General features: G+C 46.0%; 1 protein-coding gene across 1 annotated transcript in view; it reads left to right on the forward strand.

Moving 5' to 3' along the window:
- Positions 1 to 23,306, forward strand: part of SNX31 (sorting nexin 31) — a 46,695-nt gene that overhangs the window by 6,515 nt on the left and 16,874 nt on the right. Inside the window, exons 3-11 of the mRNA XM_049772953.1 lie at positions 257 to 371; positions 1,076 to 1,140; positions 4,757 to 4,867; positions 8,950 to 9,040; positions 9,264 to 9,351; positions 10,759 to 10,828; positions 13,275 to 13,367; positions 16,446 to 16,649; positions 21,739 to 21,849. Of these exons, the coding sequence (XP_049628910.1) occupies positions 257 to 371; positions 1,076 to 1,140; positions 4,757 to 4,867; positions 8,950 to 9,040; positions 9,264 to 9,351; positions 10,759 to 10,828; positions 13,275 to 13,367; positions 16,446 to 16,649; positions 21,739 to 21,849 (948 nt within the window). The remainder of the gene's footprint in view (positions 1 to 256; positions 372 to 1,075; positions 1,141 to 4,756; positions 4,868 to 8,949; positions 9,041 to 9,263; positions 9,352 to 10,758; positions 10,829 to 13,274; positions 13,368 to 16,445; positions 16,650 to 21,738; positions 21,850 to 23,306) is intronic.

Below are 23,306 nucleotides of genomic sequence, written 5' to 3' on the forward strand. Positions count from 1 at the left end.
GCTCAGGGCTTACTCCCAGCTCTGTACCCAGGCATTGCTCCCGGAGTGCTCTGGGGACCATCTTAGGTACCAACTGGGTTGGCAGTGTGCAAGGCAGGTGTCTTCCCCACTGTTTGATCTCTCCTGCTACAGGTAGGTTTGCTTGAAATAAAACAATAAAACACTGGAGTAAGACAGCCTGAGTTGGCTTTGGTGTCCATCGGCCTGAATTTGGGTACTCTTGGACTCTCAACTGCATGTTTTCTGGATCTTTCAGCTAAAGCGAGTCTTTGGAAACTACCTACCCCGCTTCCCACCAAAGTACTATCTGGCAATGACCACAGCAATGGCTGATGCAAGGCGGGACCAATTGGAACAATATTTGCAAAATGGTGTGTATTGGGAGCTTTATATTGTTGTTTCATGCTGTGAAACTCACCTACTAAAGTCTGTACTTGGGGTCAGAGCCAATGTACAGCAGGTAGGAAATTTGCCTTGCACGTAGTTGACCTGGATTCAATCCTCAGCATCCCACATGATACCCTGAGTATTACTCTCCAGGAGTAATTCCTGAGCATGGCCAGGTGTGGTTCTCCACCCAAAAAGGATGGAATCACTGCAAATTATAAAGTTTCCCAATAATTGGTGATTCAGTTTCAATATCCCCAAACCCCTCCCTTCACCAGTGTCCACTTCCCTCCACCAGTGGCCACAGTTTCTCACCTGCTCCCCGGCCTGCCTCAGTGGTGGATTCTTTTTCTTCTTTTTGGCAGTTCTGTTACAGAGTGACTGAGACAGAACCCTGCAGACCCCTTAACGCTTTTCAGCATTGTCAGAATGAAGGTTCATTCTTCCTTTGAATTTGCTGATAAGCTTTAGCGTCATCTTAGTGGGTCAGCTCAGGCTTTGGGGCTGGTACTGACCACAGGGATAGGGGTGGACTCAGGAAATGCTCTCTGGGCCTTGGTGCCAGAAGCTGCCTTGTGGGTGTCAGTGGGGTCTCCAGCCCCAGGAGATCATGGGGGCTCCTTAAAAAGTATCCCAGAGCCCTGGTAGACAGGACCATTTTCTCTGGTTCTCTGATTCTGTCTCTCAGTGGCCATGGACCCTGGAGTGTTGAAGAGCGACATCTTCATAGATTTTTGGAAGCTGGTACAACTGGTAAGCTTGGTTACCTCTGTGTGTGTGTGTGTGTGTGTGTGTGTGTGTGTGTGTGTGTGTGTATTTTACCACACCCAGCTAAGTTCAGGACTTACTCCTGCTCTGCATTCAGGAATTACTCCTGGCGATGATTGGGAACCATGTGGGTTGTCAAAGATTGAACCTGAGTTGGTTGCATGCTCTGTCCCAACTGTAATACCCCTCCAGCCCCTTGCCTGCTTTTCCTTGCTCACCCCAATCTTTGTTTTGCTGCAGAATGGTTTCTCATAACTGTGGGTGCTTTCCAGCCCTCAGCTTGAACTGGGGCTTGAGTAAAATCTTTTCTTGTTGTCGACTAGCAAATGGTCTTCTTTCTTTTTCTTTCTTTCTTTCTTTCTTTCTTTCTTTCTTTCTTTCTTTCTTTCTTTCTTTCTTTCTTTCTTTCTTTCTTTCTTTCTTTCTTTCTTTCTTTCTTTCTTTCTTTCTTTCTTTCCTTCCTTCCTTCCTTCCTTCCTTCCTTCCTTCCTTCCTTCCTTCCTTCCTTCCTTCTTTCTTTCTTTCTTTCTTTCTTTCTTTCTTTCTTTCTTTCTTTCTTTCTTTCTTTCTTTCTTTCTTTCTTTCTTTCTTTCCTTCCTTCCTCCCTCCCTCCCTCCCTCCCTCCTTCCTTCTTTCTTTCCTTCTTTCCTTCTTTCCTTCTTTCTTTCTTTCTTTCTTTCTTTCTTTCTTTCTTTCTTTCTTTCTTTCTTTCTTTCTTTCTTTCTTTCTTTCTTTCTTTCTTTCTTTCTTTCTTTCTTTCTTTCTTTCTTTCTTTCTTTCTTTCTTTTGTCTTTTGTTTTTGAGCCTCACCTGGCAATGCTCAGGGGTTACTCTTGGACTTCTGGCAAGCTCTGGGGACCATATGGGGTGCTGGGGATCAAACCTGAGTTGGCCACCTGCAAGGCAAATGCTCTACCCACTGTGCTATCACCCTGGCCTCCAAGGGAAGATGGTTTCTGTGTTGGGAGTCTTTCTGTGGGTATATGTGGGGAGCAGTGATAAAGAGCGACAGCTTTATTATTCAGTGTTACTTGGCCTTTGGTGTATTCACTTGATCAGAGCTCTTTGGTTTCTTCTCCCTGGGTACTACGCAGCTGGTTGGAAGAAGAAAGCCCCTTTTGGAGGCTGGAGCAATAGAACAGTGGGGAGTATGCTTGCATTGCACACAGCTTACCGGGGTTCAATCGCTGGCATTCCTATATGGTCCCCCAAGTCCCATCAGCAGTAATCCCTGCCTGCAGAACCAGAAGAAAGTCCTGAGCAATGTGGGTATGGCTCAAAACAACACCACAGAAAGGAGCTTTGGCCACAAAGCACCCTGCCTGGTCACCCAGTTCTTCAGTGAGAGTCCAGGGGTTGACTTGGAATTCTTCCATGTGTCCTTGCTGTTTCTATGTAGCTTACCAGAGTGAGAACATCAGAGTTTATCTTTTTCCTCTTTTTTCTCATCTATAACCTTTTCTCACATGTTTATACTAGAGTTGGTCCTGTGGTCTGATCACATGGAAACCTCACTCTTCACCACCAAAGCATCCAAGCCCTTGACGCATGTTCTTCTCTTACCAATGGTTTGCTTCAGCCCTCCCCCGTTCCCTCTTTCCTTGACATTCTCATTTCTGTAATCCAGGGCCAAGGGTTTAGGGCACCTCTTTTTGGCAACTTGGTCTGGTCTATGACATCAGTCACATGAACCACACTTTTGTTAGCACACCTGCCCTTTCACCTGCCTTTCTGCCCATCCATTAGGCCTGGAGCTGGTCAAGTCACTCCCACTTACAGCCTCAGAGTTTCTTCAGCAAACACTCCCTGGCTTTCACAAGGGCTGTTGGCTGACACGTGAGCTACACACATCCGAGAGCCTGTGCATGCAAACGCACAGACCACACCTCCCTGGGCCACCTTTAACCTTTGATTAACCTTTAACCTTCGTTAACCTTTAATCTCTGTTGAATCTTCGCCACACATCTAATATGATTTAAATAGCTCCCCAGTCAGGCCAAGTCCTTTTGCTTTCCCACCTACCTAGAAAGTTCTGTCAGATGGTTGTACCAGGTCTCTGTGGGCAGACAGAGCCCCCTTGTGGAAGTTCTACAACAGATCAGTCTGTCCAGTCAGTGGCTGGTCACACACCCTTGGTAACTGAGCTCCTCAAGTTTCCTGAACTGACCTCCCCATGTCTCTCGATGCCCTTGGCCCTTAGCTGCAAACCTCAGGTCCCTGAGTCTGGATGTTCCCAGCACCCCAGGCCTCAGTGTGGACACACACTTAGTTGGGGAAGTTCTTACTGCTGCCAAATCACAAATCACTACTTAGTACAGACCTTTTGTTTGTTTGTTTTAGGCCACTCATTGGTGGTGGCGTTCAGGGGTTAATTCTGGCTCTATGTCCATGGAATCACTCCTGGCAGGCTCCGGGGACCATATGGGATGCAGGGAATCAAACCTGAGTTGGCTGTGTTCAAGGCAAACAAACACACTACCCACTGTGCTATCGCTCTGGCCCCTAGCATGGACTTTTAGGGGTGCCTAGAAATACTCCAAGTGGGGGCTTCAATCTGAGATACTCCCCCATCCCAGTCACATGGAGATTTAAAAAAAATTTAATTTACCTTATATAAGGACAATGTATCACATAGTTGATATAGTTGATCATAATACATTTGCATCCAGGTAAGTGGGAGTGAAATTATTTAAAAAAGGAAAACAAGAAAAAATGGAAGAGATTAAAAACAAAGTACCAGGGGCGGAGGGATAGCACAGAGGTAGGGCATTTGCATTGCACGTGGATAACCCGGGACAGATCTGGGTTCAATCCCTGGCATCCCATATGGTCCCCCTGAGCCTGCCAGGAGCAATTCCAGAATGCTGAGCCAGGAGTAACCCCTGAGTGCACTGCGTGTGGTTCCAAAACCAAACCAAAACAAAAAAGAATAAAAACAAAACACAGCAGCAAGCAAGTTTGTGAAAATTATTATATCTCCATGATACAATAAAAAAAAGTCATGTCAGTCGTTTTGGTAAACTCTTGTTGATCATTCTGTTACTTCATTTGTTTCTGAACATCTGATGGTTTCAGCTATACATTGGCTTCTAAATTGGTGTATTCATATGGGGATGACAGTATTAAACAAAAACAAGGTATTGATATCTGCATTTGCTGCTGTGCAGTCCAGGAATTCAAGCACTATTGCCGATCCTGTGACTTTTGTGGGCAAGTTTTCAGCTGTCAGGGCTTCTGGAAGCCTAAGAAGGTGGGGACAGTGTCCGCATTCATTCCCAAAAACGTCCTGGTGATGCCAGCCCAAATAACAGCATACCTGGAATTTTGTCAGACTGGTATCACTGTAGGGAGCTGCAGAGGAGTGGTAAATCAAGGCCAAGGTGAAACAGAGATTGTGGGTGATGGGTACAGCCCCATGGAGGATTTTATCAAGTGTTTCCTTCCCCCTAAAACAAGCAGTTTTGTTTCTAATCATCTAAACTGCATGTCAGTGCTTTGCCTGGCCCTACTTTACCCTGAGCCTATCCACCCCAATCCCTGGGTTCTATGATAAGGGGGAGGAGGGCTATGCTGTGGGACTTGGTGCTCTGTTTTGCTTTAGGAAACCTTTCGAATCAAGCCTGAGCAGGCCTCTCTGGATGTGCTCTTGCCCAGTGGAAAGAGTGTGAAGGTGGCAGTTCTCACATCAGACACAGCTGAGAGAGTCCTGGAGGTGAGCTGGGGGGTGAACTTGTACTCTGGACAGCAGAGAAAGGCTTCTAGGCTGGCCCGGGGGCTCTCAGTTACCCTGTGTGGTTAGGAACTGGGAGTCTGCTCTAATCCTCTAGGGCCCAGGAGAGACTTCAGCATGCACATGGCTCTGGTGGTATCTGCCTGTGCTAGCACTGAGGCCACGAATCTCCTTATGTGAATTGGATGGGGGCAAGACAAGGAGGCCTTGGGCAGAGAGCCTAGAAGATTGTCAGAGTTGCGCTGCTCCTTAGACCCACTTTCCCAAGAATTTTAAGCCCCAAGGGCCATCCTCAGTGTGGAAGACTCTGCATAGCCTCAAGGATGAGGCCAGGGCCCGGAGAGATAGCACAGCGGTGTTTGCCTTGCAAGCAGCCGATCCAGGACCAAAGGTGGTTGGTTCGAATCCCGGTGTCCCATTTGGTCCCCCGTGCCTGCCAGGAGCTATTTCTGAGCAGACAGCCAGGAGTAACCCCTGAGCACCGCCAAGTGTGGCCCAAAAACCAAAAAAAAAAAAAAAAAGGATGAGGCCAGGAAGCTTCTAGAGTCTATGTACTTAATGCCCTGAATGTGCCTCATCTCATCTGGTCTTGGAAACTCAGTAGGGTTGGGCCTGGTTAGTACTTGGATGGGAGAAAGCTTCTAGATCCTTCTAGACAGACAGCGCTTCTGAACTTGGAAACAGGGTACCCCATGCCTCAGATGGGCTCCCAGCTCTCAGGCCCACCTTTCCCCTGGGGATACAGGCCTCATTGCCTGCACTGGAAGCAGCCCCCGCCCCTACTTGGTAATTCATTCATGCACACCCATGACCTCCTGGCCCCAGAAAAACACTTGGGAGTCCTGGATCAGGAAATACTTGCCTAGAGCTTGACCCTGTGTGGGTCAGCCTGGAACTTTCTTCAACAAATTACTTTCACGGGACACTCCCTTTTCTGGACTGGAAATTGGTTTCTCTCAGCACCCTCTCCTGCTCACTGAGAAGCATGGTGAGCTTTCAGAAGACAGCCCTGGATTTGGAGGTGTGGCTCTACCATCGTATAAAGCCCTGTGTGATAAAATTCTCCTTTCCTTTCCTCTCGCCTCTCCACTGTCCACCGTCAGGCAACTCCCCTTTAACTACAGGCAACTCTTTTCATCACAGGTTTCACCATAGAGAGCTCACCTTTTTACCAGAAGTAACTCTCTTTTCTCAAGCAACTCACTTTTCACCACAGGAAAGTCCTCTTTTACTACAAAAAACTTCCTTTTTTTTTTTTTTTTTTTTTTTTACTATAGGTTACTCACTTTTCACCACAGAAAACTTACCTTTCACTTTAGGGAACTCACAATTTACCATATGAGACAAGATTAATTTGACTGGATATGTTTACTCTAGGAAAATACATGTTTACAGTCAGAGAGACAACAGACAGTAGTTTGCTCTTCTTGCTCATGGCTGAACTCATTCTATCTTTTTTATTGGGGGGGGGGCAGGGAGTCACACAGGCAGCGTTCAGGAGTTACTCCTGGCTCTAGGCTCAGAAATCGCTCCTGGAAGGCTCGGGGGACCATATGGGATGCCGGGATTCGAACCACTGTCCTTCTGCATGCAAGGCAAACGCCTTATCTCCATGTCATCTCTCCGGCCCCTAATGTCTTGATTTTACTATGTTTATAATAACTCCTTGATCTTTTTGTCCTTCTGGATGCAAGGCAAATGCCTTACTTTTATGCTATCTCTCCGGCCCCAACTCATTCTATCTTCAACATCCCATGCAGTCTGCTGAATCCAGCCAAGATCACCCCTAAGCATAGAAGTAGGAGTGAGCCCTGAGCATCACCAGGTGTAACCCTATAACCAAAAAATAAATAAGGTAGACTTGCACACTCACACATATACATGCACACACCCCGTCATAGTCATTCACACCTGTTGCATTTCGCCCTTAGGATGGACTTGGATGGAGAAGGATGAAGGCCTTTATTCTTAGGCCATGGCCACGTGGCTTCATCCCCCATCAACCAGCGGGTCTGGGGTCCAGTATTGACTCACTCACAGGCAGGCTTCAGGAAGCATCAACTTTTTTCATGCCCTATCCACCACATGTGTGGCCTATATCATAACCTTTTAAGCATTCAGCCATTCTTAGCTAGCCCTGCATCTTAACTCCTTTCAGCCATCTTCCCTTTGACCTCCATGCTGGCAAAAGACCAAAAGCGGGGCCTCATCCCCTCTGGTCAAAACCTTATCTACTCTTTCCAAGACCCCTCCCAGGAAATGGGCGGGGTCTTGCAGGTAAGGTCAAGTTACCTAGGAAGAATGGGGGGATGAGGCTTCACACACCCACTCATATTCACACCCCCATTCTTATGCAATCCCCCAAATTCACTCACATTCACACCCCCCACTCATATCCTCACTTACTCAAATCACTTTTACATAACACATACACTCACATCACACTCACATGCTCTCCCCTACATACACCCCTATACTCACATTCATACCCATATTCTCCCCTACATTCGCACACACCCATACTCACATTCACTCCCACTCCCGCTTATATTCATATGTAAACTCACACACTCATAATACATTCATAATACATTCTCACCCATGTACATTCCCACTCACCTATACCACACATATGTCCACGCAACAGTACACACATTCACATTTATACACTTTCTTTTTTTTTTTAATTTTTTTATTTTAATTATGACAACAAAGATGCAAAGAAAGAGGACAGGGTAAAGTTACATTGGAAGCCCAATCACCCATAAACAGAATTCTCGGTAGTCCCATCGATGATATCCCAGCCTTGAACTTTCAGCCAAAGAAAATTAAGAAAAACAAAACTGAACCCATGTACAATACAATTGCTTTGTCCCTCAAATCCCCACATTTATACACTTTCACACAGAGTCCTTCTAGTCATCACACAGGAGAGAGAGAGAGAGAGAGAGAGAGAGAGAGAGAGAGAGAGAGAGAGAGAGGGAGAGAGGGAGAGAGAGAGGGAGAGAGAGAGAGAGAGAGAGAGAGAGAGAGAGAGAGAGAGAGAGAGAGAGGGAGAGAGAGAGGGAGAGAGAGAGAGAGAGAGAGAGAGAGAGAGAGAGAGAGAGAGAGAGAGAGAGAGAGAGAGAACCCTGTAATTTACTCTTGTTTCAGGTTTTGTGTAAGAGAGCAGAGAAGGAATTCGGAGAGTTGGGAGGAGTTTGAACTGTGCAGTATATCCAGTTTCCAGACTATTCTTCACTTTTAGTACACCCAGGAAGCACCCACTCTCACCGTGCCACCCCCCCCCCCAGACTCTCAGAGGTTATATCTAGGTCTCAGATGAGAAATTCGCCCTTTGGGCCCCAAACCTGCCCCGTCACCAGCCTGAGAGCTTGGAGCAAGGTGGGCCAGAGAGCACCACGCGCATGAATCTCTCGTGGCAGTCCAGGAAATGATTCAGGAACCCCAATTTAAGAGGTTGTCTGAGGTGGCCAGGAAGATAGTCTAAGAAACACAAACATTCCTGGTAAGAGCATGGGATGGATCAAAGTGGGTGAAATCGCACCCTAATGACTCTGTGGGGAGAAGGGCACCCCACGACCTGAACAAACCCTGTCATGCAGAGTGAGGGTCCAGAAGGTAGATTTGAGGGGCAGCCAACTGAATCAAGAGCCAGTGAGAGTTGCTTGTCTCCAGACATGAAGAGAAGAGAGGGGAGTCAAGTGCCCGCCCCCCTTATTTTCCAGTGCTGCCTTCTTCCGGGAAGTCAGGCCTTAAGCAGGACAGGTGGGGTTGGGGTGGGCTGGGACCATAGGGACCAAGATTCCTACTGATGAGGGACCAGGCAGGCCAGCTCCACCCTGGGGATGGGCTTACAACCTTCTGGGCCACTCTAAAGAATCACCAATTGGCTTCAGTTTCCCTTTGATTCTCTTCATTCTCACATTTCTGCTGCAAACCACCTTCCTCTTCCTGGAGGCCTTTATACCCCTGTTTGCAAGCAGGTTCGGGGTCTGTGGTGACAGGCAGAGAGTGGGACACATTAGCCTTCACCCTACCTCTTTCCTTTTCCCTACTTCAAGGTGCTGTCACACAAAATGGGGTTTTGTGCTGAGCTCCTGGACTACTTCGGCCTGTTCCTCATTGGCTTTCGCCAGGACGGGGAGCTCTCTGGTAAGAGGGGAAAAGGGGACAGCATTGTTAAGCTCAGGGCCCAGGAAAATAACCTCCATTGTGCCAACCCTCCAGATGGAGAAAATGAGAGACTCTAGATACTGAGCTCTGGGTGGTGGCAACGCCAGAAAGGGAGCGAGATGTGGGGGTATCCCCAATAAACACTCTCTTTGATTCTCCCCGTGGGGCTCTGGGCTGATGTCTGTGCCCCTTTAATCTCTAGTCCTGAAGAAACTGGCCAACTTCGAACTGCCCTTTGTTAGTCTTCGAAGTGCTGAAGCAGAAAACTGCAGAGTGGGACTCAGGAAGTGGTGAGTGAGCATTTCTCCCAATAGATAATGCTAGTAGCTGATGGGTAGGTGGAGAATGCTAAGTGATTTTTTTTTTTAAAGGGCAGTAGACCCAATAGATTTGGAGGCTCTGTCCAAAGGCTTTCTTAGTAATGTTGTTGTTCACATCTTGAGTTTCAGAGGCCTCTTGGGTAAGTGCTCCCAGCTATAACTAAAATAAGAAAGTAAAGCTGTGGGGACCATCGAATCCATATCCAATGAGAGGGCTAGAGTTTCATTAGAAAGGGTGGTTTTACCCAACTATAATCATGTTACTTAAATAAAATATTGATTAAAAAAAAAAAGAAAGGGGGCCCGGAGAGATAGCACAGCGGTGTTTGCCTTGCAAGCAGCCGATCCAGGACCAAAGGTGGTTGGTTCGAATCCCGGTGTCCCATATGGTCCCCCGTGCCTGCCAGGAGCTATTTCTGAGCAGACAGCCAGGAGTAACCCCTGAGCACCGCCAAGTGTGGCCCAAAAACAAAAAAAAAAAAAAAAAAAAAAAAAGGGTTGTTTTGCCAGGAGTATCCCAGGAAATCTGATAGGAAAGTCCTGGATAAGATCATCAAGCTCTGTGAGCCTAAACAGTAATCCAGAAATTCAACTAGCACCAACCATAGCCTTGGTAAATCCTCAGACACCGACTTTAGTAACACCAAGGAGAGCTATAACAGTCCAGGTCCCTGTTTGGTGCCATCTGAGGAGGCCTGAGGCTCCAAACCAGGATCTGGAGAGATGCAGGTCTGGAAGCAAATGCCATCACATGAAATAATCCACACAGTGAAAGGAGATAAAAACAAGTTCAGGAATTCTAACATACAAGCCCTCCTAAGAGGCAGGAAGGTTAGGAGAGAAAGATGAGAGAATGAATACCAAGCCTTCCTGAGACCCAGACTTTTTATTAGCAAGGACCAAACCATACCCTAAAGTGGAGAACGATTATTAAGTAGGGTGGGATCCAGTAATCCAACACCAGAAACCCTTGTTGATCTAAGTTTGATCATTCCAAACGTTTGTGTCTGCATGGAGAAAGGCTAGGGTGGTGGGTGGGAAATTGGGAATACTGATGAAAGGAAGGTCACACTGGTGTTGGATTGGTGTTGGAACATTTAATGTCTGGATTGACTTAATTATTAAAAACTTCATAAACCACAGTGTTATAATAAAAAAGAAAAGAAAATGAAAAAAAGGGAGGCTTTGATTCAGAGCATAGAGGACCCCATTCTTTTATTTATTTATATTTTGTGGTCTGGGGATTGAATCCAGGTAGTCACAAATGAACATGTGCTTCTCTACCTCTGGCTCCCCACTTGGAGAATTCTGGCAGCAAGGTTCTCCAGGATGCTGGGCACTAACCCCTCACTAACTCCCGGTGCTGACTTGTCACAGGTACCTGGACCCTGCCCTGGACTCCAGGCTGACCGACTGTAGTGCCACCCTAGGTTTGCTCTATTCACAGGTGAGTATCAACTCAGACTCCCCCACACCACACACAAAGACCATTTGACTTGTAATGGTCTATCACATTTGTACAAGTTGTTATGTTCATTCTACCTCCACATCTAAACTCAGCAAATTCAGGGAGAATTTTCAGGGGAAGAGGCATTATGTTGAGTGTCCTCAACTCTTGCCAGAGATGAGCGAGTCCTATGGATAGCTAGATGGCAGCACATTATGATGGGTTTTGGTTTTTGGTTTGGGTTTCCAGTTTCTGGATGGGAGAGGTTTAGGTTTCCAGTGGTTCTAGGACTTACTCCTATCAAAGCTCAGGGAGTAGGATGCTGGGGATTAAGCCTAGGTTGGCTGCATGCAAGGCAATTACTTATCCATTGTATTATTATTATTATTATTATTATTATTATATTTATTTATTTATTTATTTATTTTTTGGCTTTTGGGCCACACCTGGCGGTGCTCAGGGGTTACTCCTGGCTGTCTGCTCAGAAATAGCTCCTGGCAGGCACGGGGGACCATATGGGACACCGGGATTCGAACCAACCACCTTTGGTCCTGGATAGGCTGCTTGCAAGGCAAACGCCGCTGTGCTATCTCTTTGGGCCCCATGTATTATTGCTGCAGCCCTAAATGGCTAAAACTTCCAATATTTCCCATGCTAGTAAGAAGTGCCTTATTAGTATGTGTCCTTACATGGCTGTTTCTCAAGCCAAGAAATGGTGTTAGATGGGAATCGCCAAATCACCGCCACACAGTGTTCCCACCTAAATGCCATTGGTTCTAATTCCAGGTGTTTCCTCCCTGCTGGATCTGACATTATGGAACTTGTTGAGTCTCTGCGGGGTTGAGAGACCAAGTGCCCATGGCTAAACCATTCTTGGCGAGTGCCCCTGTGCATCTTTTTCTAATTCCTGTCTGCATCTGGGTAGGAGTGACTGCCTTGACTTTCTTGCTTCCTGTGGGGACCAGGAAGCCTGTGTCACCTGCCAATATTACCCCTTAGTTGGCCATTTGCTTCTTTGTTCCTGGTGCTTTCGTAGATAAAAGTTTCATATTTTTATATATGCATGCATTCCTTATTAGTTTTTTTGGGGGGGAATTCCATAGGGCAGAGAGCTAGAAACTTGGGTTACTGGAATTAGCAGTAACTGGAATTCCCAGTGCTGCATCTGGTCCCCTGAGTATTACTTCTGAGCACTGAATCAGGGACAGCCCAGGAGCACTGCAGGATGTGGCTCAATTCCCCAGTGATAATGATAAACAAAAGATAACCCTTCCTCAAGATCAGATAAAATCTCCTTCTTTTTCTCTCCTTTTTTTTAAAAAAAATTAATGTATTAAATGAAAAGCATTACATAGTTGACATAACATTTTTAGGAAGACCAAAAGCAACATTATTTTTAAAAAAAATAGAAAATTGAAAGAAAAACTAAAGAGATGGAACAGAAAGGAAAGAATATTTTTTGAAAACCATTGACTCACAATGAATTCATTGAAGCACCAGCATCCTTTTTTATCTTTATTTCACATTTATTTATATGTTTATCTGGATTTACTAGAGAGGTAGTTTGGAGGAATGACTCAACTTATTTTTTTTCCTTTGCTAAGTATAGCTCATGGTCCCTGAATGGTTAAATAATCTCTTCCCCTACCAATGAATTTATTTTGGGGGGGGGGTTACACCCAGCAACACTCAGGAGTTACTCCTGACTCTATGCTCAGAAATTGCCCCTGGCAGGCACAGGGGACCATATGGGATGCCGGGATTCAAGCCATCATCCTTCAGTATGAGAGGCAAATGCCTTACCTCCATGCTATCTCTCCGGCCCCTAATGAATTAATTTTTAAAAATTGAGGGCACCACACTAGTCTGTGCTCAGGGCATACTCCTGGTTCTGAGCTTAGGAACTACTTTAGGTGGACTTGGAGAACTATGCGTGCCAATGATTAAACCTGGATTGAACATATGCAAGGCAAGTGCCCTACACACTACACTATCTCTCAGCCTACCTGTCCCCTAATTTAAAGTTGAACCCTCTAACATGTAAGTCCTCACATCTTTCCTCAGGGGTCCATGTTTTTATTTTATTTTAATTTTTTATTTAAAAATTTTAATGGAGGGCCCAGGGAGATAGCACAGTGGTGTTTGCCTTGCAAGCAGCCGATCCAGGACCAAAGGTGGTTGGTTCGAATCCCGGTGTCCCATATGGTCCCCCGTGCCTGCCAGGAGCTCTTTCTGAGCAGACAGCCAGGAGTAACTCATGAGCACTGCCGGGTGTGGCCCCCCAAAAAAATTTTAATGGAAAGCATTTTGATTTACAAGGCTATCCATAGCTAGTTTTAGGCATACATCATGGGTCTGTTTTCATAATCTTCACAAACAGGCTGGTTTTGGGTCAGTTTTCCTCCTTTCTGCTCCTTGCTAACTGGACAACTCACACCTTTTGAAGGCAGTCTGGGACATGGAACAAGAGTGGGCCACACTGAGTTCAGTCCAGAGACAGGAGCTAGAGGCTCACCAGAAAGAAGACCAGCCAAGGAAGGTGAGACATTTGAACTCAGGCCTTTCTGGGACAGGGACTTCAAGGAACTGAGCTGTCTCCACATTTTCTGCCCCTTTCTAAGCTCTGTCTATGGCAGTCCTTTATAAAAATGTGAGATGGCTGACTCTCATTGATTTTTTTCTGATGATAGAATTAGTAGAAATAATAATATATCAATTATTCTAAACAAATACAGGCTATCAACTGAGTCCTTTGCCAACTGAATTAAGAGAGACTTTCAGCACTGTTTTTCCATGACCCATTCTATGGGTCTTTATTATTCACTAGCCATTGTGCCAGCCTACATTCTTTTTCAGTCTGTCTTCTGATGCTCCTGACAGTAAATTTCTTCAGTACATTTGAATGTTTCAGAATAGCAGAATCCCACTCACAGATTCCCCTCACAAGGCAGTACAACTAAGCCTGGCATTGAAGGAAAATTAAACACAACAAAATCTCCAGTCTTTTATTTATTTTCTTTCTATTCTTTAGACGTTGCCAGTGTTTGCCACCAAGACACTGATATTTTAACAAAGTGCAGGTGAAACTGGCAAGACTTTGGTTAATACAAAAAGAACCAAATTGAAAGAACTGAATTTTGAGAACTGAACTGAGGGAATTCAGGAAGAGTGTAGGATAAAAGGGAAAGAGGATTAAAGAAGAAAGAACTAGAAAGAATTATAGAGAAGAAAAAGGACCAGTAGACGGCCATGACTTTATAGTTTCTCCAGGTGAAATTAATATAATGAAGAAGTTATTTCTTTTTGTGGGGGGAGAGTGAGTCACACCCGACAGCCCTCAGGGATTACTTCTTGCTCTTCACTCAGAAATTACTCCTGGTTGGCTCGGGGACCATCTGGGACGCTAGGGATTGAAACTGGGTTGGCCTTGCACAAGGCAAACACCCTCCTAGCGTAGGGTACTGTTTTTGTTTTTTTGGTTTTTTGGTTTTTGGGCCATACCCGGCGGTGCTCAGGGGTTACTCCTGGCTATCTGCTCAGAAATAGCTCCTGGCAGGCACGGGGGACCATATGGGACACCGGGATTCGAACCAACCACCTTAGGTCCTGGATCGGCTGCTTGCAAGGCAAACACCGCTGTGCTATCTCTCTGGGCCCATTTAAGGTACTGTTTTTATAAATAAAATTTTTCCGGAGTGGTGGTGCAGGCGATAAGGCATCTGTCTTGAGCATGCTAGCCTAGGACTAACCAGAGTTCAATACCCAGGTGTCCCATATGTTCCCCCAATCCAGGGGCTATTTCTGAGCACATAGCCAGGAGTAACCCCTGAACATCACTGGGTGTGTTTCCCCACCCCCCAAAAAAGGAATAAAGTTTTATTGGCGCACAGTCACACTCATTCACTTATGTGTCTCCTAAAACTGCTTTTGCACCTGAATATAGAGGCAAGTCATTGCAATAGACAACATATGCCTGAAAATACAGATCCAGTATTTGAGCCAAGAGAGGAACCATCTTCATGCAAACACTAACCATGTCTTCTGCAGGTAGAGATAGGAAAGGAGCTTCATCAGGACCAAAGAAACTCTTTGGTTTTGTTTGTTTGTTTTTTCATTTTTGGGCCACACCCGGTGACACTCAGGGTTTACTCCTGGCTATGCACTCAGAAATTACTCCTGGCTTGGGGGGATCATTTGGGAGTCCGGGGGGAGTGGGGCGTCCAACCGCAGTCTGTCCTAGATTAGCACATGCGAGGCAGACGCCCTACTGCTTGCACCACTGCTTCGGCCCCCAGAGAACTCATTTTGAGTGGCTGTGTTGCAGATTTCTGTCTCTGGTTTTCATAATTGGTAGTACCACTCCAGGCCCCCTGCCTTCCTGTTAGGTGCCAAGTGCCAGCCACAACTTCCTTGAGAAACAGAACTTATCTTTTAGCACCTACCTGCCCCTCTCAAAGGGCTATTTCTGAAGTTAGTTCAACAATGGGTCGAAGGGGGGGCGGGGGGACTGCCAATGCATTTCCTGGGTTGAGCACATGGACCGGCCTGTGTATGGGAGAGACCCGATGTGAGTGTCTCTGTGCTGAAAGGTTGTCTCTTGGTGCCTGGGAGTGAGGAGGAGGCTGGAGAGTGGGAGCGAGCCAGGCTGCTTTTTGAAAGACCCAAGTTGCAGTGAGAACCCCCTTTTCTGGGCAAAACTTTGGTGAGAGCTAAAAAAAAAAAACAGAAAGAGGGTGGGGGTGAGGGTTCAAACGTCCACTTACAGTTGTTAGCTGCCTCAGAGCACTGATGAGACAGTGAAGAGCCCTGGAGAAGAGGAGGAGGACAGGGCTTGCTGGAATGCTCCTCAAAACCTACAAAGATCCCCTCCGTTGCACTTGCTTTGAACCCCAATTCCACAGCACAAGTACTCCTGCCTCACTTCATTGGTGCTCTCTTCTTCCCTTTTTCCATCTCTCTCATCCTTCTCCCCTTCCTTCCTCTCTCTCTCTCCCTCTCTCTCCCTCCCTCCCTCCCTCTCTCTCTCTCTCTCTCTCTCTCTCTCTCTCTCTCTCTCTCTCTCTCTCTCTCTCTCATTTCCTCTACATCACATCACACACTTGCCTCCCTCCTAGCCTGCAGCTTTGGGATTTTTTATTAAGACTGTACCTCTACCCCACTGCCCACACACCTTCATCCCTCACTTCTTTTTATTTTAAACTTGATTGATTGATTGGTTTTTAGGCCACACTCAGCAGCACTCAGGGGTCACTCCTGGCTCTGCACTCAGAAATCTCCCGTAGCAGGCTGGGGGACCACATGGGATGCTGGGAGTCAAACTGAGTCCCTCCTAGGTCAGCCTCATGCAAGGTGAACGCCCTACCACTGTGCTATCTCTCCGGCTCCCATCCCTCACTCCTGGCCCTCCTCAGATGTGTCCAGTCCCAGTGGGATGGAGCTGTCACAGGATCAGGCAGCAGTGGTTCCTGTCCCCACTTGCAACTCTCTCTCCCTTTGGGGTTGTGCTGTGCTTGGAGGTGCTGGGCTGGGGCTACCTCCCTGTGTGGTCCTGGGAAAGGGCGATGCCATTGCTGCTGACAGGATGCTCCCATTTTTCCTTCACCCCTTTGGGGAGCAGTTCCTGGAACAGGCCCGGGGATTCCCGAACTATGGGCACTTGCGTCTGGACCCCTGCACCTGTGACTTCCCAGAGCCAGGCTGCGCAGCTGAGCCGGAGGTGGGCAGTGGTGCCCTCCATTGCCAGGTCACTCTGCCTGATGGCCAGAAGCAGGACTTCACATTCCAGATGAGCAGTGTGCGGTGCTGGCGCGTGACCTTCCGGGTGAGTGTCCAGTTCGCCTTGCCTCGCCTGCCTTCAACAAAGGTGCCTGGGGGGAAGAGTACAGCAGGGAAGGTGTTTGCTTGCACATGGCTGACCCACTTTGAATCCCAGCATCCCATATGGTCCCCAGAGCACTAACAGGAGTGATTTCTAAGTGTAGAGCCAGGAGTAAGCCCTGAATACCACCACGTGTGAGGTCTCCCCGACCCTCAAAAAAGTGTGTTAAATAGAAAAAAACTGCAAATCAAAACTAGAATATATTTGGGCTGGAGAGATAGTACAGAGGGAAGGGCTTTTGCCTTGCATGAGGCTGACCTGGACTCAATCCTCAGCATCCCACATGGTCCTCTGAGCACTGGCAGGAATGATTTCTTTCTTAGTGTAGAGTCAGGAGTAAACACTGAGCATTGCCCTCTGTAGCCCCCAAACAAAACAACAAATAAGGAATGGAGTGATAGTATAACAGGTAGGGCATTTATTTGCCTTGCACATGGTCAATCTGAGTTCAATCCCTGGCATCCTATATGGTCCCCCAAGCCCACCAAAAGTGATTTCTTTTCTTCTTCTTCTTCTTCTTCTTCTTCTTCTTCTTCTTCTTCTTCTTCTTCTTCTTCTTCTTCTTCTTCTTCTTCTTCTTCTTCTTCTTCTTCTTCTTCTTCTTCTTCTTCTTCTTCTTCTTCTTCTTCTTCTTCTTCTTCTTCTTCTTCTTCTTCTTCTTCTTCTTCTTCTTTTTTCAAAAGTGATTTCTGAACTCAGAGAGCCAGGAATAATCTCTGAGCACCCCTGGGTGTGGCCTAAAAACCAAAAACCAAAGTAAAAAACAACAACAACAACAATGAAAACAAAACAACAAACTAAAAAATAACTGCTACATTAAACAAAAAATAATACAAATCAAAATTATGTGTATTTTGGGGCCAAGGCAATAGTAGATGGGTAGGGATCTTGCCTTTGTTTTTTTGGGTTACACCTTTCAGCGCTCAGGGGTTACTCTTGGCTCTATGCTCAGAAATCGCTCCTAGCAGGCTCAGGGGACCATATGGGATGCTGGAATTTGAGCCACAGTCCTTCTGCATGCGAAGCAAATGCCCTACCTTCATGCTATCTCTCTGGCCCCCAAAAAAACAAAACAAAAAATTATGTTAAATAGAAAATACTACAAATCAAAACTTTATGACATAAAATAAAAAAACAAAATAGAGGGGGCGGAGTGATAGCACAGCGGTAAGGCATTTGCCTTGCAAGTGGCCAACATAGGATGGACCCTGGTTTGAATCCCAGCATCCCATATGGTCCCCCAAGCCTGCCAGGAGTAACTTCTGAGCACAGAGCCAGGAGTAACTCCTGAGCGCTGCCGGGTGTGATCCAAAAACAAAAAACCAACTAAACAAACAAAATAGGAAACTACCTCTAGCAAGGTGATGCTGTGGAGAGAACAGAGGCTGGCAGGCCTCTCACCTGCATTTCCCTCTGCACAGCCATGTATCTCATAGAAATGCATCCTTTCTGATGTTCTGTTGTTGCTGTTTGAATCTGGGATCACACCCGGCAGTGCTCAGGGCTGACTCCTTACTCTGCTCAGGGATCACTCCTGGTGCGGCTTGTGGAGTGCCAGGAATGGAACAGGTTTCAGCTCATGCAAGGCAAGTGTCTTCCCTTCCGGACTCTCTCTCCAGACCTTTGGTGGTTTTAGAGAACTTTGAATAATACAAACTGTAGGAAGTTACAAGATCAATAAAAACAAGGAGTGGATTTTTCTGCATGTGTGGCCCTGAACTTAGGGTCTCAACACAAGACATACGTTCAACCACTAAAGCCACATCCCTGGCCTTTCTTTTCTCCCATGACTTGGGAACTCCATCTTGGAGCAGTAAGTACTGTGGGGTTGTGTGTTTGTACTTTTGAGTATACGGGGCAGACTCACAAGAATTTGTTCAACCAGCCCCATAGGGAAAGAGCTGTTTGCAGTCGTTCACTGTTCAAAATAAAGCCCCTATCCATATTTATGTGTAGGTTTTAGACTGGGCACCGTTTCTCTGGCATACACACCCAGAAGTACAATTACTGAGTCATATGGATGTTGCATGTTTAGTTTAGTTGTGTGTGTGTGTGTATGTGTGTGTGTATGTGTGTGTATGTGTGTGTGTGTGTGTGTGTGTGTTGTGTATTTTTTAAAGAATCTGTAGAACACCTTTTTTGGGTGGGGAGGAAGGAAGGACTGACCCACATCCTACCAGTGATAAGTATATTATTAATCTTCCTCGGTAGCATTTAGTCTTGTTGCTTTCTCTGATTGCAGTTGCTCTGATGAATGCGCAAAGGTATTTTGTGGTGGCTTAATTTGCATTTCCCTTGTGACTAATGATGTTGGATCTCCTTTCACGATGAGCTTCTTTACCATCTTGGTATCTTTGGCAAGATTTCTTTTTGTTTTCTTTGCCCATATTCTAACTAGATGAGTTGTTTTTTTTTTAAATTATTCTTGGATTTTCACGGTACTTACTCAGCCTGAAGATTGGGTTCTCACTGGATTTGTGGACTGCAAATATTTACTCACTCTGTAGTTTCTTCTCTCTCTCTTTCTCTCTCTCTCTGTGTGTTTCTGCCTCTTTTTGTTTTTGGGATTTACAATAAAAAAATTAGTGCTCACAGGTTATGTCTAGCTTTGTGCTGGGGGAAGAAACAATGGTCTTCCTGCATGCAGAACATATACTCCATCCTTTGGGCTAGCTTCCCATTATCTTAATAGAATTTTTTTTTTTTTTTTTGGGTCACACCTGGTGACGCTCAGGGGTTACTCCTGGCTCTGCTCTCAGAAATCGCTTCTAGCTCAGAGGACCATATGGGACATCAAGGATTAAACCCAGCTCTGTCCTTGGTCAGTCGCATGCAAGGCAAACAATTCCCTACCACTGTGCTACCACTCTGGCCCCTCTTAATATAATTTTTATAGAAAAAAAGTAAACAAGATTTTGCTTTGGCTACAATCTTAATATAGCCAATTTTCATTCTATTCATTGTGTTTTTTGGTATCAAATCTAGGAGCATTGCTAAATGGAACTTTTTTTTTTTTTTTTGGCTTTTGGGCCACACCTGGTGGCATTCAGAGGTTACTCTGGTTCTGCACTCAGAAATTGTTCCTGGCAGGCTTGGGGGACCATATGAGATGCCAGGGATAGAACCTGGGTTCATCATGGGTTGGCCGTGTGCAAGGAAATGCCATATAGGTGTGCTATCGCTCTAGCCCCTAAATGGAACATTTTTATTTTTCAATTTGTACAGTTGTAGACTACATCTTTAAGTTTTTGATTCTTTTTTATTTTATTTATTTATTTATTTATTTATTTATTTATTTATTTATTTATTTATTTATTTATTTATTTATTTGTCGTTTTTGGATCACACCCGGCAGTGCTCAGGGGTTATTTCTGGCTCCAGGCTCAGAAATTGCTCCTGGCAGGCACAGGGGACCATATGGGGTGCCGGGATTTGAACCGATGACCTCCTGAATAAAAGGCAAACGCCTTACCTCCATGCTATCTCTCCGGCCCCGATTCTTTTTTATTTTAATTTTATTTTTGCTTTTTGGGCCATATCAAACAGTGCTCAAGGGATAACCTGATTCTGCGCTCAAGGATCACATTTAGGGGGTGGGGTAAAAATAAAAGAATTACATCTGGTGAGCTTGGGGAATCATATGGGATGCTGGGGATTGAACTTGGGTCTGCCACGTCCAAGGCATTTGTCCTCTCTCTCCAGCCCCTCTCCGCTCCTCTGTTCTCCTCCTCTGAATGTGTTGGCCTACTTCAAACTTCTTTGTTTTTACTGTCGCCAATCTCATCATCTCTGTGACTTCTGGGCATGTTTCTAGTGATTAATTCCTTCAACTAGAGGTTCACAATCCTCCTTTGCATGTCTTCTTGGGCTTACTCCTGACTCTGCACTCAGGAATCAGTCACTCCCCCCTGGCTCATGGGACCATATGGAATGCTGGGGATTGAATCTGGTCAGCCACATGCAAGGCAAGAGTTCTCCCAGCTGTACTATCTCTTCCTTCCCTACTCAGAGATTCTAACCCCATCTTCAAGCCTTTGCCTTTCTTCTCCTTCATCCATAAGACCTCTGAGTTCCCCAGCGTGACCCCTGCTGGCATCAGGGAGAGAGTCATATTCACCCCCTTCCCTTTCTTTTCCCCTTCTTTTTTTTTTTTTCTTGCCTCATTGGGCAAGTCTGCGATGGTGTCTGAGAGCATCCTTGCTCAATGCTCACCCCAAGCTATCACGCTGCTCTCTCTAAAAGAGAGGTGCAACTGGGGTCCTGTCCTGGTTGGACGACTTTTAGGGAATGTTTGGCACCCTCAGGATGAACTCAGCCACCCAAATTATAGCCCCTGTACTGTACTGGTGAAGGTCTGTGTGGACTTGGGAGAGTGTGTGTAGGGAATTGGTGGGCATGACCAGACCTGCACCTCACTTCTTGTGGACGAGATGTGGAGTGGCTCCCTCTGGAAGGCTGACCCAGAGGCTTTCTATAATCAGGGATCCCAGGAGCTGAAGAGCTACAGGAACTGGAACTCTCGCTCATATTCATGGTATTGGAACACACATATATACCTAGTTGGTTGAGGACTGAGATATGGGGTACTTTTTGGCAGAGCAGAGCCCTGTGGGAGTCCCCCTTGATGGTCATAATAGAAGAGGGCAAGTGTGCCTTTGAATTTGGGGCTCCATCACTGGGAACAAAGAAGATTGAATGTGAGGTCCCAGGTGCCTTCTGCAGGATTTTTGGGGTCCAACCCTACCTCCCTCTTTAAGCCTCTTGTCTCTTACTCCCCATGCCACTTAAAATGCTCCCTCTATGCAAACTGAGGAGCATCTAGTCCAGCTCAGAAGTCTGTCTTCTGGTCTGGATGTGGTGCTTGTTTTAGATTAGTCCACATCCCTGTGCTGTTTGTCCTTTGAACATGCATGCTATGTCCTATGTCTACACTGGCAGCTCTGTGGATCTGAGGGTATCTGCTCTCTGGCCCAGTGCAGAAGAGCCAGCTTAGTCCCTACTGACTAGCAAAGTACTCACTGTTTCTCTGCAGGGGGCTCTGCTGGGCAAGGACCAGTCTGAGCGAACTCTCCAGAACCTGGAGCTCCAGCTGCAGTGCCTTGAGGGTGGCTGCTGGCGATGGTTTGTCATCTACACCAAGCAGGTGAGCTCTTGGGTGGTGTGAGCATCCTACTGAGTGCTGCCAATAAAATTGTGTTTGTAAAGATAACCCTACTGGTTGGCACCAAAACCAAACAAATAGGCGCAGCTGAGTGTTGCCAATTGGTTGCCACTGGCTTTATTTGCCAGATTTCTGGTGATTTTTCAGTAAGATTACTGGAAGGAGATGACCTGTCCACTACCATTTCTCCATCTTTCCCATGGGGATTCGAACTGCTTTTTTACCCAGAAATTAAAAACTTCCCACCACTACACCTGCCTTCGACTCAATGCCCCATTGACCTGAACTGGGTGGTCAAAGGGACCACTTCTGCTGCAAAGTCCTCTGGGAAGAAAGCATTTAGTTCAGCAGAGAGCAGGATTCTGGGTCCCTTACAGGTATTGTCTCAAACCTGAGGCATTGTCTGGGGCTGGGCTTGGTTTCTTCAAGAAAATGGGGCTCTTTGAGGGCTGCAATGAATATAGGTGTGCAGAAGGCATTTTTGTATTGCATTTTTGTATTCCTAGGGAATACCCCTAGGGTATACTCCCTAGGAGTGGTATAGCTGGGCCAAATGGGAGCTCAATTTCCATATTTTTGAGGAATCTCCATATTGTTTTCCATAGGGCTGGACTAGACAGCATTCCCACCAGCAGTGAATGAGAGTTTCTTTCTCTCTTCACATCCCCACCAGCTCTGATTGTTCTTGTTCTTTGTGATGTGTGCCAGTCTCTGTGGCATGAGATGGTATCACAGTGTTGTTTTGATTTGCATCTCCCTGATGATTAGTGATGTGGAGCATTTTTAATGTGCCTTTTGGCCATTTGTATTTCTTCTTTGAGAAATTGTCTGTTCATTTCTTCTCCCCATTTTTTTGATGGGGTTAGATTTTTTTTCTTGTTAAGTTCTGCCAGTACCTTATATATTATAAATATTATTCCCTTATCTGATGGGTATTGGATGAATAGTTTCTCCCATTCTGTGCATGGCTTTTTGTATCTTAGGCACTATTTCCTTTAAGGTGCAGAAGCTCCTTCTTCTTTTCTTCTTCTTCTTCTTCTTCTTCTTCTTCTTCTTCTTCTTCTTCTTCTTCTTCTTCTTCTTCTTCTTCTTCTTCTTCTTCTTTTCTTCTTCTTCTTTTCTTCTTCTTTCTTCTTCTTCTTCTTCTTCTTCTTCTTCTTCTTCTTCTTCTTCTTCTTCTTCTTCTTCTTCTTCTTCTTCTTCTTCTTCTTCTTCTTCTCCTCCTCCTCCTCCTCCTCCTCCTCCTCCTTCTCCTCCTCCTTCTTCTCTCTCTTACTCTTTCTGTTTTGGGGCCACATCTGGTGATGCTGAGGGGGTACTATTACCTTGATAGTCAGGGGTTCATGCCCATTGATGCTCCCAGTGGTGCTTGGTGGACACCATACAGTGCTGAGGATAGAGCCCAGTTTCCAGCATGTAAGAACAAAGACTTCAGAGGC

Source organism: Suncus etruscus, chromosome 5 (assembly GCF_024139225.1).
Source record: "Suncus etruscus isolate mSunEtr1 chromosome 5, mSunEtr1.pri.cur, whole genome shotgun sequence".
Lineage (NCBI taxonomy): Eukaryota > Metazoa > Chordata > Mammalia > Eulipotyphla > Soricidae > Suncus > Suncus etruscus.